Consider the following 16,655-nt stretch of genomic DNA (forward strand, 5'->3'; position numbering starts at 1 on the left):
ACAGACTGGTTTTGAACTCACAGAGATCCTCCTGCCTCTGCCTCCTAAATGCTGGGATTAAAGGGATTAAAAGCATGTACCACCACAGCCTGACTGATAGTTCTTACACCTATATCTAAAGTGCTATTATAAAGAGATGTGCCATACTACTTCATACCTGTCAACTTGGCCAATTTATGTATGCTTTAATTTTTCTAAATACTATGCTTTAATTTTTATAAATATATCCTAAGTTCTTTGAGGAAATAAACAATTTCTTCTTTTTTTTCTGAGAGGTTTCTCTGTAGCTTTGGAGCCTGTCGTGGAACTTGCTTTGTAGACCAGGCTGGCTTTGAACTCACAAGAGATCTGCCTGTCTCTGCCTCTCGAGTGCTGCTATTAAAGACATGCACCACCACCACCTGGCATAAGCTGCTTCTTATACTTACCTTTCTATCTCCCAGTAGTGCTTAGTATAGCTCTTAGAAGTACTTCCTAAGATCTTGATAGTAGTCATGTTAAAGTAGTTCTACTTACAAAAACAAAGGAAAAGTTGACCTATTTTCTGCTGGTTTATTACTTAATAGGATTTGTTGATGACATACTAAATCTTCATGTCAAAAACCTTCTGGGAATTGTGTGTGTATATAAAATTTTCACTAACTCACTACCATAGCTCTCCAAATGATGCACTTGAGGTTGTTTCATGGTATGTAATATCACTGGTTAAGAAAACTACAGATGAGATCTTTTTCTAATATGAAGCCCTGTTTATGACCTGATCACCACTTGCAGCCTAGGGCCTAACATATAATAGTGTCTGATAAGACTTTTTTATAAATCCTGTTCTGTTTAAAAATTAACTTATTCCTTAAAAAGAGATTGTTTACTTTTAAAGGCTTGGGGGAACATATACATGTAATTATAAGTGCAAGTTACAGAAACAAATACAACGAAAAAGCTTTGTAGAAAACAAAATAATTTTTCCAGGAAAAAACAGTTTTAGCAAAGGACTCTTAAAATATCTTGATCATAGTAGGCATTGATAGTTTGCTTAACATTTATGCATTATCTTTTGGTTAAATTCTTTTACTTTTATTCCTAGGTTAAAACCTCAGAATTTTATAGATATTCTCGACAGCTACGCTATGAAGTTGACCAAGCATTGAATTACTTCCAGAACATTCACCAGCAGCCCTTGTTAGACATGAAATCAAGCCGTATTCGTTCTGCCAAACCACAAACTACAGTATTCCGAGGAATGATTGGACATAGCATGGTTAATAGTAAAATACTTCTTCTAAAGAAACCAAGAACCTGGTGGGAACTGGAGGGCCCCCAAGTACCTCTGAGGCCAGACTGCCTTGCTATTATCAATAATTTTGTATTCCTGTTAGGTGGAGAAGAACTGGGCCCAGATGGCGAATTCCATGCATCTTCAAAAGTGTTCAGGTATGATCCAAGACAAAATTCTTGGCTGCGCATGGCAGACATGTCTGTACCCCGTTCAGAATTTGCTGTTGGTGTTATTGGGAAATTTATTTATGCTGTAGCAGGCAGAACAAGAGATGAAACTTTCTACTCGACAGAAAGATATGATATCATTAATGATAAATGGGAATTTGTAGATCCTTATCCAGTTAACAAATATGGACATGAGGGGACAGTACTCAATAACAAGTTGTTTATCACTGGAGGAATCACTTCGTCTTCCACATCTAAACAAGTATGTGTGTTTGATCCCAGTAAAGAAGGGACCATAGAACAGCGGACCAGGAGAACTCAAGTAGTCACCAATTGCTGGGAAAATAAGAGCAAGATGAATTATGCCAGATGCTTTCACAAGATGATATCTTATAATGGCAAGCTTTATGTCTTCGGTGGTGTCTGTGTGATCTTGAGGGCCTCTTTTGAATCTCAGGGCTGCCCTTCCACAGAGGTGTACAACCCAGATACTGATCAGTGGACCATCTTGTCATCCATGCCAATTGGTAGAAGTGGCCATGGTGTGACTGTGCTGGACAAACAAATAATGGTCCTTGGAGGGCTTTGTTACAATGGTCATTACAGTGATTCCATTCTCACCTTTGACCCAGATGAAAATAAGTGGAAGGAAGACGAGTATCCTCGAATGCCCTGCAAGCTGGATGGTTTACAAGTGTGCAACCTACATTTTCCTGAGTATGTACTGGATGAGGTTAGGCGTTGCAACTGATGTCATCTTTCTTCCTAAAAATAAAAAGGCAAATAAAGCATTTGTAATAGTTTAAAAGCATCAAGAAAAACCTCACCAGTTTTACTATCAAAGCCATTGGTCTAATATTGTAAGTTTTCATTCTGTGCTAGCATCTTTCTTTTCCTTTCAGTGGCCTCAAACTCATGCAATAAGTTCATTTAAAGCGCTAGCTCTTGAAACTACTTCCAAAAGCAGTTTATACTGCTCCCCTTACCAGGGATGTTGATTTTTCTGCTTTAAACATTTATTTCAGATGTTAGTGTAGGATTTGTGCATCTTCTAAGAGAAGACCCAATAAGTGTCACTGGATGTGATTTCAGTCCCTCTCTATCTGAACTCTTTTTAGACATTGTTTTAGTCTGCTATATGTTTTGGTTTATTATTTAAAAGTTTAAAACTCTTGACCTTTTTGCATGGCTTTTGCTGAAAATGCAAAAATTTAAATTTTCTACAAAAGTTTTTTATATCAGAACACTATTTCTAAGCTGCCTTCTCTTATCTGCATTGTGTTAGTGAAAGCATATCCATACTCGCGTACATCCTATATATATATATATATATATATATATATATATATATATATATATATAAGGCATATCCCTTTTATGCGTGATTAGGATTCTATATTTTTAAGCTAGTGCACTTGCACACACAGTTCGCCATACTTGTTAAAATTTAGATGTAATGTCATTACTGTATTAATGTTTTTAGAAAGTTAAAATAACTGGAGTCCTCATTCAGTATCAAAGTAGTCTTCAGTCCATACTAGTTCAGTAAAATTTAAACTCATATTTCTGAAACATGTATGGATAAAGAACTTTCACATTTTGTTTTCAAATCAAATCATTAATATTTCATATTAATGTATTTTTTTCTTGTTTGAAAATGTTTTTCTTTGCAGTCTGTTTAATCTTGGTTACCCTATTTTAGTGAGAATCCGAGTGCTCTGTGTCAAGCTCTCACCCTGCAGTGTACAAGCACTTTTAAAAGTCAGGTAATACCCGACTCCTAAGTAAAAGCCTCGTAAAAGTAAGTGCAACTCCCATAGTTTCTCTTCAGTAAGGCTGCTGCAGGTGGTGAATGTGGGGCAGCAACTCTTACACAGTTTGAGCTCAGTTTCAACTGAGAGGTGAGAAAGGAGTTCTGATGTTACTGGTTATATCTGCTTGATCACTTTGTACAAAATATTCAGTGGCACTAGAGAGATACGTTAACCCTCAGCGTCTTTTTAGTTTCTGGAAGCTACTAGCATGAAGGATAGTCACCTGAAAGTTTGAAATGAAGCTTGAATAGCTGTTTTAATGGCATTTATAATAAATAGTTTAGGATTAACTGCACATTTCAACTCTTCAAATGCGAAGGAAGAAAATACAGCTGACAAAATTAAGAGTGATCCGTGTGAGTGGATCATTCAAATTGATGCCATTTTCTCATGAGCAGTCTATATCTGATTAAATCTTAGACTGGCATAGCCTGCCAGATCTGTGGATTTTGGTGCAATATTGCAATGCCTTCTATATGGCTGCTGTTGTATAAAATTTTCTAGTTACTTTGTTTTGTTTTGTTTTTGCTGCTGGCACCATTGAACATAAAATGGAAGTGTGAAATAATGGAAATGTGAAGATTTGGGGTTTTTCTCTCCCTCCCCCCATGTTGCGATTCATGGTGTGAATAAGGTCTGATTTTTCAAAACTGTAAAGCCAGGTGTTTGAGTTTTAGAAAGTGTCAGGTACACTTTCTAAAGAAAACCTTTTTTTCTTTCAGGAATCAGAATAGTGGCTTCTTTTGTATGTGATCCTTCCATTTTTATTAGGTGGCGTTTCATTTATTTCTGATTTCTGAAAATAAAATTGATATTTGAGTTTCCCTTAGAATATGGTTAAAGGGTTTTTTTATTTTAAAAGTAAGTTTAATTATTTTGCTTTTTGAAACTATAGGTTAGCCATCTATTTTTCTACTATACTTAGAAGTTTATTTGTGTGTCTTTAAAGAAAATGTCTTCATTATTTTTCTTGATATCTTTTGTTGGAAATGAGCAAGAAGAGGCTATCAGACAGGGTACCCTATCAGAGGCTTTACACTCCAGTGGCAGTTCTCTTTAATTGCTTTGATACAACTTCATAGTCCTGTGTAGTCAACATCTTCGTAAACAATTGAATACTCTCGGTCTTCCATTTGGAATATACAAAGCCAGGGTCAATGATTGTTTCAGAAAATTCATGATATCTTAACTTGAACTAATTCTGGGTTCAGCTTCATGTAAGTCATGTCTGACTATAATCTTAGTAATAATCAGTTTTGAGCTTTAAGACTAGTTGCTATTGCTTGGGTTCTGAATGTATGAGGAAATCGTAGTTCTAATTTAGATTATAAATCCACAAATAACTTACATTCCCTTTTAAAATTATGGTTTAATAGCTGCAAGAGATTTATTTTTGTTATACTAAACTATGGAAAATTTTTCATAGAATTTTTTCAAGCTTTTCTGTGCTTCATTTGGAACCACTTTGTCTATATGCATTGTATATGAACAAGATTGTCATTTTGAAAAACTCAGTAAGTGGTTTGAAACTATATGGTTTAACTGTTAGGATCTTTAAATGTGTCATCTTCCACTTTACATTTTAAATGGTAGATGTTACAAAAAATAGTAAATTTTCTTAGATTGCCCTTTTTAGTTGGCATCACTTGTTTTCTTACATGTCTTCGGCCTTCTAAGTTCTGATGTTAAAGGAAATCCTTGCACTACAGCCTTTTCATAGAATACAAGATTCTCGTGTTGAAGGTTTTGTATTGGAAGAAATGCTACTGGTTTCTAAAAGGCAAAGCATTATAGAATGATTGACTTTCTTTGGTAGCTTTTTCTGTGTCTTCCTCATTGCTCTTGTATGAGTGCTACTCTAATTGTGAAATACTTACTGAGCCCTTCTCGTATCTTTTTTAAAGCAGCACCTTTGGACACCTCATTCTGGGAAGCTTGCTTGAGTCACAATAAAGGACACACACACTTGTGTGGGGAAGAAGTGGTAAAATGGAGAGTTTTGTCTTAATTACATGAAACTAAGCTTTAAAATATTTTATAACAAATTATTTGAGCTGCATAATCTAAACATGTCAAACGTTTTGTGGGACTATTTTTATATATGTATATGTGGCTGTAGGTCATAACATTTCAGTTTATAATATAAATTGTTATTTCAGTTTATAAGCTATCTCTCAAAAGAGACTAGCTCTTTTGAGAATACATAATTTAAAGGTTTTAGATTGAAGTAAAACAACGTAGACAATAGTGTAAATTAGAAATATTTGAGGGCTATATGGCAGTGGAACTGCTAGTGCCAGTTTTCTTGTTTGCCTACCATGTTTTCAGTTTGTTTGTTTTTTTGTTTTGTTTTTGTTTTGTTTTTGATATTCTGAACATTTTTGAGAGACCATCCATTTGTTTAATTGCATTTAGAGTCGGTTTGGGAATAAATATCTTCTAAAAAGAGATTTATCTTAAAAATTAAAGTCCTGAAAAATTAGTTTATTGAGAGTTTATTACTTCAGATACCCCATAGGCATGAACTGGAATAGATACTTCATGGAACTCCCATTCTTTTACTATATCAGTATAGCTCCCAATATTATGTGAATAACATTGAGAATGCCATTAGGCTTGTTCCCTCTTAAAATTCTTTTGACTTCTTTGGGAACAACTGCATTAAAGTTACTAATCAGTATATCAGTAAGGATTGGGTGTTTGCTTTCTGAAGGAATGTTCCTAAGAGGTGGTCAAAAAGGTTCTTTTCTACCTAACTTGTTTATGCCCTATACTCTTGGGCATAATTTGCCTATAGAAAAATATTTTGACCTTTAGGTACCTTTGGGGCCAGTAGTCAAATAATCCTAGGTCCGATATTAAAATCTTAGGATAATTTAAGGTTTGCCTTTTATACCTGTTTTGAAAGCCTTTACATTTTTTGTCAGGTAATTTTTCCCAAGCCGTGGATATAATCTATTCAACATGTTTATGCTATCCATTCTGTTTTTAAATTGAAAAAAAAGTTAAAAGTGTTTATGAAGAAAAGTTTAAATAAAATATTTTTAATCTTTAAAAGTTTGTCTTTATCTGATTATTTAGTCTTTTATTTAATCCTTCACATTCAAGTATTTAATAACTTAATAAATAGTATACTTTGTTATTCTTCAACATGCCAAGAAAAGTGTGATTTCTACCAATATTTTCAGCAGAAGATTCAAATGAGAGCATTAGAGTGAGATGATTTATATTCTTTTTTTTTGTTTTTTGTTTTTTTTTTTTTTCGAGACAGGGTTTCTCTGCAGCTTTAGAGCCTGTCCTGGAACTAGCTCTTGTAGACCAGGCTGGTCTCGAACTCACAGAGATCTGCCTGCCTCTGCCTCCCGAGTGCTGGGATTAAAGGCATGCACCACCGCCGCCCGGCTGATTTATATTCTTATATGCAATAGAAATGATATAACAAAGCCAAATAATTAAAGGTCCACTAACAAGACTTTTTCAGTTTTACAGAATAGAAATATGAGAACTGAGAAAAGGCATGTGATCTTCAACTTTATTTGGTGAGCTTTATGTTTTCTCTGACATTTCTTTCATTGTTCTTTTTTAAAAATAATTTATTTATCATATATAGGTGTTTTGCCTGCAAGTATATCTGTATGAGGGAATCAGATCCCCCAGAAGAGGAGTTATAGACAGTGGTGAGCTGCCATGTGGGTGCTGGGAATTGCACCCAGGTCCTCTGGAAGAACAGCCAGTGCTCTTATTAGCCGCTGAGCCATCTCTCCAGCCTCTTTCATTGTTCTTAAAGGTATTCCTTAACTTAGAAAATAGGCAGAAAATAGTCTTAGGTATGTGTGCATGCACACACACGTGCCTTTCACGTGAACTCCTAAGAAACTTCAGCAGGATTCCAAAGGATCTAACTTACTCAGATCATTTTCTAGCTTTTCTGTCCACCACTTCCTGCACTCTGTTCCAATGGCCTTCTTACATTCTGTTTTATCTTTCAGTGTATTCGTGTCCAGCTTCAAATTGTCTTTCTCTTTCCTTGTCAGTCCACCTAATTTATGAAGCCCAACTGAAATGCTTCTGTGATGGTTGAAGGAGATGTCCCCCAATAATCTCGAGCATTTGAATACTTGGTCCCAAGGGGAGGCTTGGATGTGTGGTCTTGTTGGAGGAAGTGTGTCAGTGGTGGCAGGCTTTTGAGATTTCAAAAGACTTGCCATTTTGAGTGCGCTTTCTGTTTCCTGCTTCTAGATAGAAATGTAAGCCCTCAGCTCTTGGCTTCTACTCCACCCACATGCCTGTTATTTCTGCTCTGCCATCATGGACTCTGATCCTCTGTGACTGTAAGCTTAAAACTCTCATATGATTTTCTTCGGTCATGGTATTTTATCATGACAGTAGAAAAATAATACACCTCCCCTTTGAAACTTGTATTTCTTCCCAGTGAATTTATTGCCTCTTCTACACTACACTCATTTGTAGCTCTTGATTTCATTCATTTTGCACAACAGCATAGTACAGAAGTCTTTCTCCATGCTTAGATCATAGTCTCCTTGGATATAAATACCATATCTTACTGCCTTGAATAGAAAGACCCTCAGGAGTAGCCTGTGCTATGTTCATAGTGAGTGTTCATTGAAGCATGACAGGTTCCATTGTAGGTTACAGGCAAGTGCTATAGGGAGCTAGATGAGTTAGAGGTAACAGTTTCTAGGCTTTTAGCTTGGTTTTCTTTATGTACACACTTCCTACATAATCTTAGCCACACTTATAGCTTCCTTTCAAACTTTAGTTCTGTCACCTGGCAAATCCACATTTCTCAACTTAGGGTTCCAGCCAGTTCCTAAGCATTCCTCATGTGTTTCATTGGCATAGTAAACTGAGTATGTTTATCTTCTGTATCAGTTACTTTTTTATTGCTGGGATAAAATACCACAATCAAAGACAACTTAAGTTATTTTGGCTTATGGCTCCAGAAAGATGAGAGTCCATGGCAGTAAGCAGGGTCATGGTGGTAGGAGGAGGAAGCAGAGAGCTCATATCTTCAAATGACATGAGGTAGAAGAGAGCAGGTTAGAAGTAGGATGGATAGACTTTTATTCTAAAGCCCGCCCCAGGAACAGAATTCCTCCAGCAAGGCCATATCTCCTAAACCTCCCCAAACAGCACCACCAACTGATAACCAGGTGTTCAAATGCCTGAGCCTGGGGACATTGATTTTTTTTTAAGTACTGCATTCCTTCTTATATCTGGCCACAATTTTGCCTGGATTATGTATGTAGCTCTGTCATTGCCTGTGGTAGTTCAAGGCAGAAATCTGCATTGTCCTTACTCAACATGTGAGTTCTCTTACCAATCTCCAGGTTTTTTTAAGTCAGTCTTACTGTGTGTCCTAGGCTGACCTTGAATGCTGGCAATCCTACCTCAGCCTTCCTTGTGCAGGGAATACAAGTCTGACATCACACTGGCCTTTTGCCACTTTAAACTCTCATCCATCTTTTTTTTCCTCATTTTTTTATTAAAAATTTCCATCTCCTCCCTTCCTCCTCCCCCTTTCCTCCCCTCCCCTCCACCCATACCCCCACTCCCTCCCTCTCCAGGCCAACGAGCCATCAGGGTTCCCTTCACTATGTTAAGTCCAAGGTCCTCCCAACTCCCCCCAGGTCCAGGAAGGTGAGCAACCAAACTGACAAGGCTCACAGTGAGCCCGTCCATGCTGTAGAGTCCAAGCCCATCTTCTTAAGCTTGTTTGGTTCAAGCTCTCGTGATTCCTATTAGACTTCCTAAATTGTCTTTCTGATCAGCTTCCATATTCTCTTTTATACACGGCTGCAAGAGAGCTCTCTAAAGGAAAATCTGCTCCTGAGATAGAACATTCTTCAATAATTGCCTTTCATCTTGAGAGTAAGGTCCCAAATCACTAGTGTACCATGTAAAACCTTTTTCTGACCTGCCCTCCCTATTGGGGATGGAACCTGCACTTAATAGACAACAACTCTACTACTGAGCTATACCCCCAACTCCCTGTTCAGTGTCTTATATCCTGTACTATGTAGCTATACAAACCTCATGGCTTTCTGAGTAGGCTATGTTTTTTTCAAGCCTCATTGCCTTTTTACCCACACCCTATCCTCTCTTGGCTCACCCTTTCTTGACCGTCATAAACCGGTCTTGGTAACAAACATTTTCTCGTTGTTTTAAAACTTCTACCCTTCAGTCTTCTAATAGCACCTCGTATATGCCTAGGTCTCACCTTTTCTGATATGTGAGGATAACTTCCTTTCCCATTATACCCCTAACTGTACGTACACTAAGGACAGATACTGTCTTTTTTGTCTTTCAAGAATCTTAGTATCTGGCACATGGTAAATCCTCAATAAAAATAGAACCCAGAAAATCGGAGAAGTACCAACAAAATGCTCCCTTTGAGGAGGGAGAGTTGTATTAGAGAGCTTGTCTGCCGAGATTGACTTCCCTGAAGATATCCATTCATTTCTCCTACCACTGCTCTCATGTCTGGAAAGCTGATGTGTGCACACTTATCACAGTTGTCAACAAATACTTCCTGGATATCTCGGAATTCCTGATTCAGGCTGAAAATACCAAGTAAAACAGACCTAAAAGGTGCTTGGCGGAACATCAGTCTCACAAAATGTGGGGTAAGAAAGTGTTCACTGGTCTCAGTACTACTGGGAAACAGCATATACCATTCCTCTTTCTTAGAGAAATGACCACATTTAGCATATTAATTATTAAAGGCTCTGAGAAGTTCGCTCTACTCCTTCTGATTTCATTTATAGCCATATAAACTAAATGTTTGATAACAGAATATTTTTTTATTTTTTAAAAAAGGAAACAAACTTTTTTCATTTTACATACAAATCCCAGTTCCCACTCCCTCCCCTCCCATTCCCTTCACCTTCCCCAGAATATTCTTAAAAGTCTAGCTAAGAGACTGGAATCATGGCTTGGTGCTTCAGAGCACTTTTTCTTGCAGAGGACTTGGGTTTGGTTTCCAGCACCCACATGGTGGCTTACAGTCATCCATAACTCCAGTTTCAGGTTACACATGATACACAGAGAGATGCAAGAAAAATTCTCATAAATCCTTTAAAATTTTTTCTTAGCTACATAGTTATGAAGACAATGAACATAATATCTAGTGTAGGCACTCTGGGTTACAAAATAGGACTACCCCCTGCAGGCCCAGTCAGATTCTACATCGTGACACCAATATTTGGCCAAGATTACACCAGGTTGAGGGTTTCACTTCACAAGGAGGATCTCACTTTCTCCCTCTAGGAGAAGAATTTGTATAATTTGTACAACTTAAAAGGAATAGGACTTCAGAGCAGCCAAACAAAGCTCAGCTAATCTCCAAAAGCTGCTACAATAGATGTGTCAAAAATTTAAGTCCCCCGCCTTGTAAAATTTTATTAAAAGCAATTTCCTCTGCCTTTAAATTTCTTTGAAAATATTTTTAATGACTACTTGGTGTTCTGAAATATATACTGCAATTTATCTGACCTTGTCCCTAGTAGTACAAACTATATTTTAAAGTTCTTTGTTTCAAGATTGGTAAGATGGTTCAGTGGAAAATGCTTTCTGCCCCAAGTCTGACAACCTAAGTTTGAGCCCTGGATCCCACATGGTGGGAAGAACTAATTATACAAGTTATCCTTTGACCTTTGCAGGTGTAGCATGATAGGTGTACCATGGCACATGCACACCCCCACACGAATGTCATAAATTTAAAGTTATTTTGATTTGTGTCTATACTTATAGCATCCAAACTTTTGGGCATTTCCCTAAAGTAGTTTTCTGAAAATGAAATTTAAAACATACTACTCTATGCACTTATTTTTGCAGTGCTGGGGATCAAACTCAGGGCCTTATGCATACCAAATAAAAAGAGTTCTATCACTGAGCCATATCTTCATGGCCCCGAATGAACTCAAGAGTCCCTTACAAATAATTGCTGGATTTGGCTCCAGAAAATTGTGGAGTATTATACCCCTATTAGTATTGGATATAACCTGATTGCTATATCCTCACTGATACTGAGTACTGTACTTCAAAAAGAAATAATTGGATACCAATAGATGAAATTTATATTTTAATTCTAATTTTAGTTCCACTTTCCTCCTCTCCTTCCACCTCTCTTTTGAAATAGGGTCTCTTTATGTAGACCTGGATGGCCTAAAATTCGGAGAGATCTGCCTGCCTCTGTGTCCTGACTGCTGGGATTAAAGGCATGACATCAGGTTCAGGGAAAGAGCAACTTTGATGATCCCAGGCCTGTGATCTCAGTTACTTGACAAGCTGAGACAGGAGGACTGCATGTTCAAGGCCTGCCTGGGCAATTTAGTGAGATCCTGTCTGAAAACAAAAAGGACTGGGGATGTAGCTCAGTGGTAAAGCACTTGCCTAGCTTGAGCAAGGACTTAGGCTCAGTTCCCATTAAACACCTGCCACCACAACTCAAGTAAGATCCATTTTGCTAATGAGGGTGTGTAAGCAACAACAAATCACTGAAAATAAAAAGTGCTAGAAGAAAAAGCAGCCTGCTGTGGGAGCTCGGGGATTTTAATGCTATTGAAGAAAATGAGGACCAGTTTCAGGGAAGAATTGATTCTGTCCTTGGTCATGCGGGACTGACTTTCACTAGGTCATGCAGATTACATGGTATTTCTCAACAGAAAAGATATGGAAAAAAGGGCTGCCAAGGGAGGAAGACAAAAATGCATTGGGAGGTCACACAAGGCAGAATGCTCTGACTGAGGCATACACCTCAACCCTAGCCTTTTTAGCCTGCTTGGTAAACATTTCAGACTTTGATGTATTCTACTGCTGGCAGAAACAACATAAAACAGTGCCTAGCAAAATTTGTTCTGAATGAAAAATATTCCTGGGCTCATTTTAACTCAAGTGTTTAAAAATTTAAAAACAAGGGGCTGGAGAGGTGGCTCAGCGGTTAAGAGCACTGGCTGCTCTTCCAGAGGTCCTGAGTTCAATTCCCAGCAACCACATGGTGGCTCACAGCCATCTATAATGAGATCTGGTGCCCTCTTCTGGCCTGCAGGCACACATGGAAGGAATGTTGTATACATAATAAATAAATACTCTGTGAGTTCGAGACCAGCCTGGTCTACAAGAGCTAGTTCCAGGACAGGCTCCAAAGCCACAGAGAAACCCTGTCTCGAAAAACCAAAATAAATAAATAAATAAATAAATAAATAAATAAATAAATAAATAAATAAATAAATAAATAAATAAATAAATAAAAATAAAAAAAATAAATCTTTTTAAAAAATTAAAAACAAGCCGGGTGATGGTGGCACACACCTTTAATCCCAGCACTCGGGAAGCAGAGGCAGGCGGATCTCTGTGAGTTTGAGGCCAGCCTGGTCTACGAGAACTAGTTCCAGGACAGGCTCCAAAGCTACAGAGAAACCCTGTCTCCAAAAACCAAAAGAGAAAAAAAAATGACAATGGAAAACATTAGAGTTGATCAAATCAATACTAGAAAACTGACAGTGCAAGTATATAGCCAAGAAACATTGTAAATGTATAAAATTTTCAAACAAAATTAAAATAGAAACATTTCTAATCTTAGTTTGGACTTCCTTGAAAAGGGATTTAAAGTATGGTTAATTGGAGAGAATTCCAGGAAGCAGAGGTTGGAGGGTGGGACAAGAAATGGTGTTGGAGAGAGGCTTCCACCATTAGGAGAGCTTGCTTCCCAATCATGAGGACAGGATTTGGGTCAGGGAACTCGCGTAACAACCCAAACATTGCGTGCATTCCTATAACCTCAACTCTAACAGAGGTGGAGACAGGAGGATCTCTGGGGCTTACTGGTTTCCAGCCTAGCTTAGAAGTGCAAGTCCTAAGTTTAGGGAGAAACTCCACCTCAAAGGAATAGGCAAAAGGTAATATGGAAGGATACGTGACATCCTCTTCTGACCTCTGCATGAATGCTCACAGCCACACACAGCAGCATGTGCATGTACACACATAAAAATAACATGGAAAATTTTATGTATTTATCTCTCTGCAGGGTCATATGTGCCATAGTGTGTGTGTGTAAGACAGAGGACAACTTTTAGGAGTCAGTACTCCCTTTGCACCATGTCGGTTGTGGAGATCTAACTTAGGTCATCAGTCTTGGGGTGGCGATCACCTTTACTCACTAATCCATCTGGCTAACCCACAAATAATTTATTTTAAGATGACTATAGGTCCTCTCTCTGTCTTTCTCTTTCTCTCTTCCCTCCCCTTCCTCTTTCTCTCAATAAACTCCCCACTTAAGCTCTGTTTAAAAAAAAAGATAACTATAGGACAGGAAAGAAGGCTGCAAGTATATATCATCAGACATTATCCTCTGGGGATCAGTTTGATTCAAGCATCCCTCCTTACCTCAGTATCATCCCATCAGAGAGACCAGGAAGCTGGGATGTTTTGCCTCCAACTCTCATGAGTAATTGTTTTAGGTTAGTTCCCAGGGACTGTAACTCCCCAGCACTTCAGGCTGGGGCTGTGGACTGAGGCAATCCTCAAATGAAGAGTTGAAAAGTAGGGCCAGGTGGACAGGGGTATTGAAGGGCTCTCCAACAGACCCCAGTATGGCAAACATGGTCCTGACAGGTTTTGCCTTTTACCATTCCCTACCTTGTTAAACCATTAGATTACATTCCTAAAGCTAGCCCCCAAAGCCTATTCCCTTATTTGGCCCAAAACACCAAGGTCCAACAATCAAATTTCATTATTTGGCTAACATGTCCAATCAGGATTTACCAACTCACCCTAGCATAGATCCCACCCCCTTTTCTCCCTAAAAACCCACTCCTGCAAAAACACCTGCTTGCTTGCTTGCTTGCTGCTGCCACTGCCTTTGCATCAACCCCCTGCTTACCCCTCTGGAGTGATAAACCTCCTTTGTGCTGAGAACTTGGTGTCTGGGTGTGTCCGGGATTACTCCCAGTGGGCCACCCTCCTTTACAGGTGTGATAGCACCATCACTTTACATCACTTTACAGGTGTGATAGCACCATCACTGTCCTTTCCGTTTTGTCTAGGCTGACAAGATTTTTCAAATACAGAAATTTAGACACAGCAAAGTAGCTCACTTCTAAGTTTAACAATTAGTTACAAATAAAATAGCCAGGTGTGTTGGCACACACCTTTAATCCCAGCACTCAGGAGGCAGAAGCAGATGGAGTTCTGTGAGTTTGAGGCCAGCAGCTTGGTCTACAGAGTAAGTTCCAGGACATCCACAGGCCAACACAGGGAGACCCTGTCAAAAAAAAAAAAAAAAAAAAAAAAAAACCACAAAAAAAAACCAAGGCCTTGTTTGGAACTCGCAATGTTCTGAATACAAGAAAAATATGTTGATACTATTTTCAAGGAGCTTGAAATATAAAATACATGATGTCTGTAACAAAAAAGTGTTTGTGCAGGTTCTTTTGGTTTTGTTTATAAGACAGGGTTTCTCTGTGTAGCCCTGCCTGTCCTGGAACTCTGCCTGGCTCTGCTGAGATCCCAGGTGTGCACCACCACCCCAGGCTCAATTTGGGCAAATTTTTTTTAAAGTATTTATTTATTTTATATGCATTAGTGTTTTACCTGCATGTATGTCTGTGTGAAGGTGTCAGATCTTGGAGTTACAGACAGTTGTGAGCTGCCATGTGGGTGCTGGGATTTGAACCCCGGTCCTTTGGAAGAGCAGCCAATATTAACCACTAAGCCACCTCTCCAGCCCCCAATTTGGGCAAGTTTTAAAACATCTCCCCAGCAACATTTATAGGAACAGGAATTTTACAGATTAAAATAACTTTGGAAATTTTTTCAAAGGATACAAAAAATACTAGAAATAGTTTCCTTGTACTGTATAGATGAAAACTGATATCAACAAATTAAGTGGATTTGAATTTATGCAGAGAAATATATTCTTTTTTCTTTGAGACAGGGTCTCACTATGTAGCTCTGGCTGAACTGGAAACTTGCTCTGTAGATCAGACTAACCTCCATCTCACAGAGATCTGCCTGCCTCTGCCTCCCAGGTGCTGAGATTAAAGGTGTGCCCCCATGCCTTTCAAGAGAAATATATTTTTATAAAATTCCATGTATAGTGGAGTTTAGTGTGGTGGTGCATACCTGTAATCCCAGCATTAAAGAATCTGAGGCAGAATTGCCACTTTGAGGCTAGCATGGGCCTCACAGCAAGACCCTATACCAAAAATAAATTCATCATATTATTACACTGAGGTTAAGTTGGTTGTACTCACAAAAATGGAGTCAGGCTGGGTGGGATGGCACATGCTGTTTAAACCCAACACTCTGGCAACAGAGGCAGTCAGATCTCTGTGAGTTCAGGGTCAGCATGGTCTACATAGAAAGTTCTAAGCTAATCAGGACAACAGAGTGAAACTTTGTCTCAAAAAAAGAAGTCCTCAGGCTTAAAACAAGGTGGTGCCATTGGTGCCTCCTTTCTTGAATTGCTAGAGGCTAAACATGAAGAGAATTTGTGCCAGAGGGAATTGCATGGGTAAATGTGAGTGGAGAAACATATGGATTGCTTGGGGAGTGATGAATTCCTCACCCAAAGAACTATGGGAGCAGATGTCAAACAACAACAAAACATATTCATGAATATTCCATGGAGCTACAGATGACTTGGTTAAAAGAGGATATGAGGAAAATTGGATTTTACAACCTCCAGTAAAGCACTTCATAACTTTCATGAAAACATTCCATGACCTTAGAGGAAAAGATTAAAATCCTCATCAAAATAGTGAGATTGACAGAAGACATTGTGAAATTGTGAGCAGTCTTGAAATGAGTCTGAAGGCAAATGGAGTTAGTTAGATAAAAAAAGAAATCCATACTTCATGTTATGAAGTACATCATGAAAGAAAAGAGGAGGGCGCTTTGTAAGGTGTGTCATTCTTGCTCCAACAGTGTTCTGTTTCAGCCTCGCACCTTCCCTGGACAGAGGACTGTACATTTAGAGCCTCATCATTTAGACTGAACATACCAGGAGACACACTATGAGATTTGTCTGTTACTGTACATAGACCTGTTTCTCTTTCATTTTCTTAGTTTTTTGGTTGGATTTTATTCATTTTATGTGTGAGTGTTTTCTCTGCACATGTGTGTGCTAGGTGCCTGCAGAGGTCAGAAGGGGGCCTTGGGTTCCCTGGAACTGGAGTTACAAAGATGGTTGTGAGCCACCATGTGGATGCTGGGACTTGAACCCAGGGTTCTCTACAAGAGCAGCAATTGCTCTGATCAGCCATCTATCCAGCTCTACTCACTATCTTTTAGATCGAAATAGAATGATCCCAGTGCTAAACTAGGCAGGGACTGAGAGTCTAGACTGCAGTATAAAGTAGACTGTCTTATAGTTCA

At 38.5% G+C, this 16,655-nt stretch overlaps 1 protein-coding gene across 1 annotated transcript in view; it reads left to right on the forward strand.

The window, feature by feature from the left end:
* Klhl15 (kelch like family member 15) overlaps positions 1 to 2,572 on the forward strand; it is a 43,892-nt gene extending 41,320 nt beyond the window's left edge. The window contains exon 4 of the mRNA XM_038317023.1: positions 1,085 to 2,572. Coding sequence (XP_038172951.1) covers positions 1,085 to 2,194 — 1,110 coding nt within the window. The 3' untranslated portion in view covers positions 2,195 to 2,572. The remainder of the gene's footprint in view (positions 1 to 1,084) is intronic.
* The last annotated feature ends 14,083 nt before the right edge of the window (positions 2,573 to 16,655 follow it).

The sequence above is a fragment of the Arvicola amphibius genome, chromosome X, assembly GCF_903992535.2.
Source record: "Arvicola amphibius chromosome X, mArvAmp1.2, whole genome shotgun sequence".
Lineage (NCBI taxonomy): Eukaryota > Metazoa > Chordata > Mammalia > Rodentia > Cricetidae > Arvicola > Arvicola amphibius.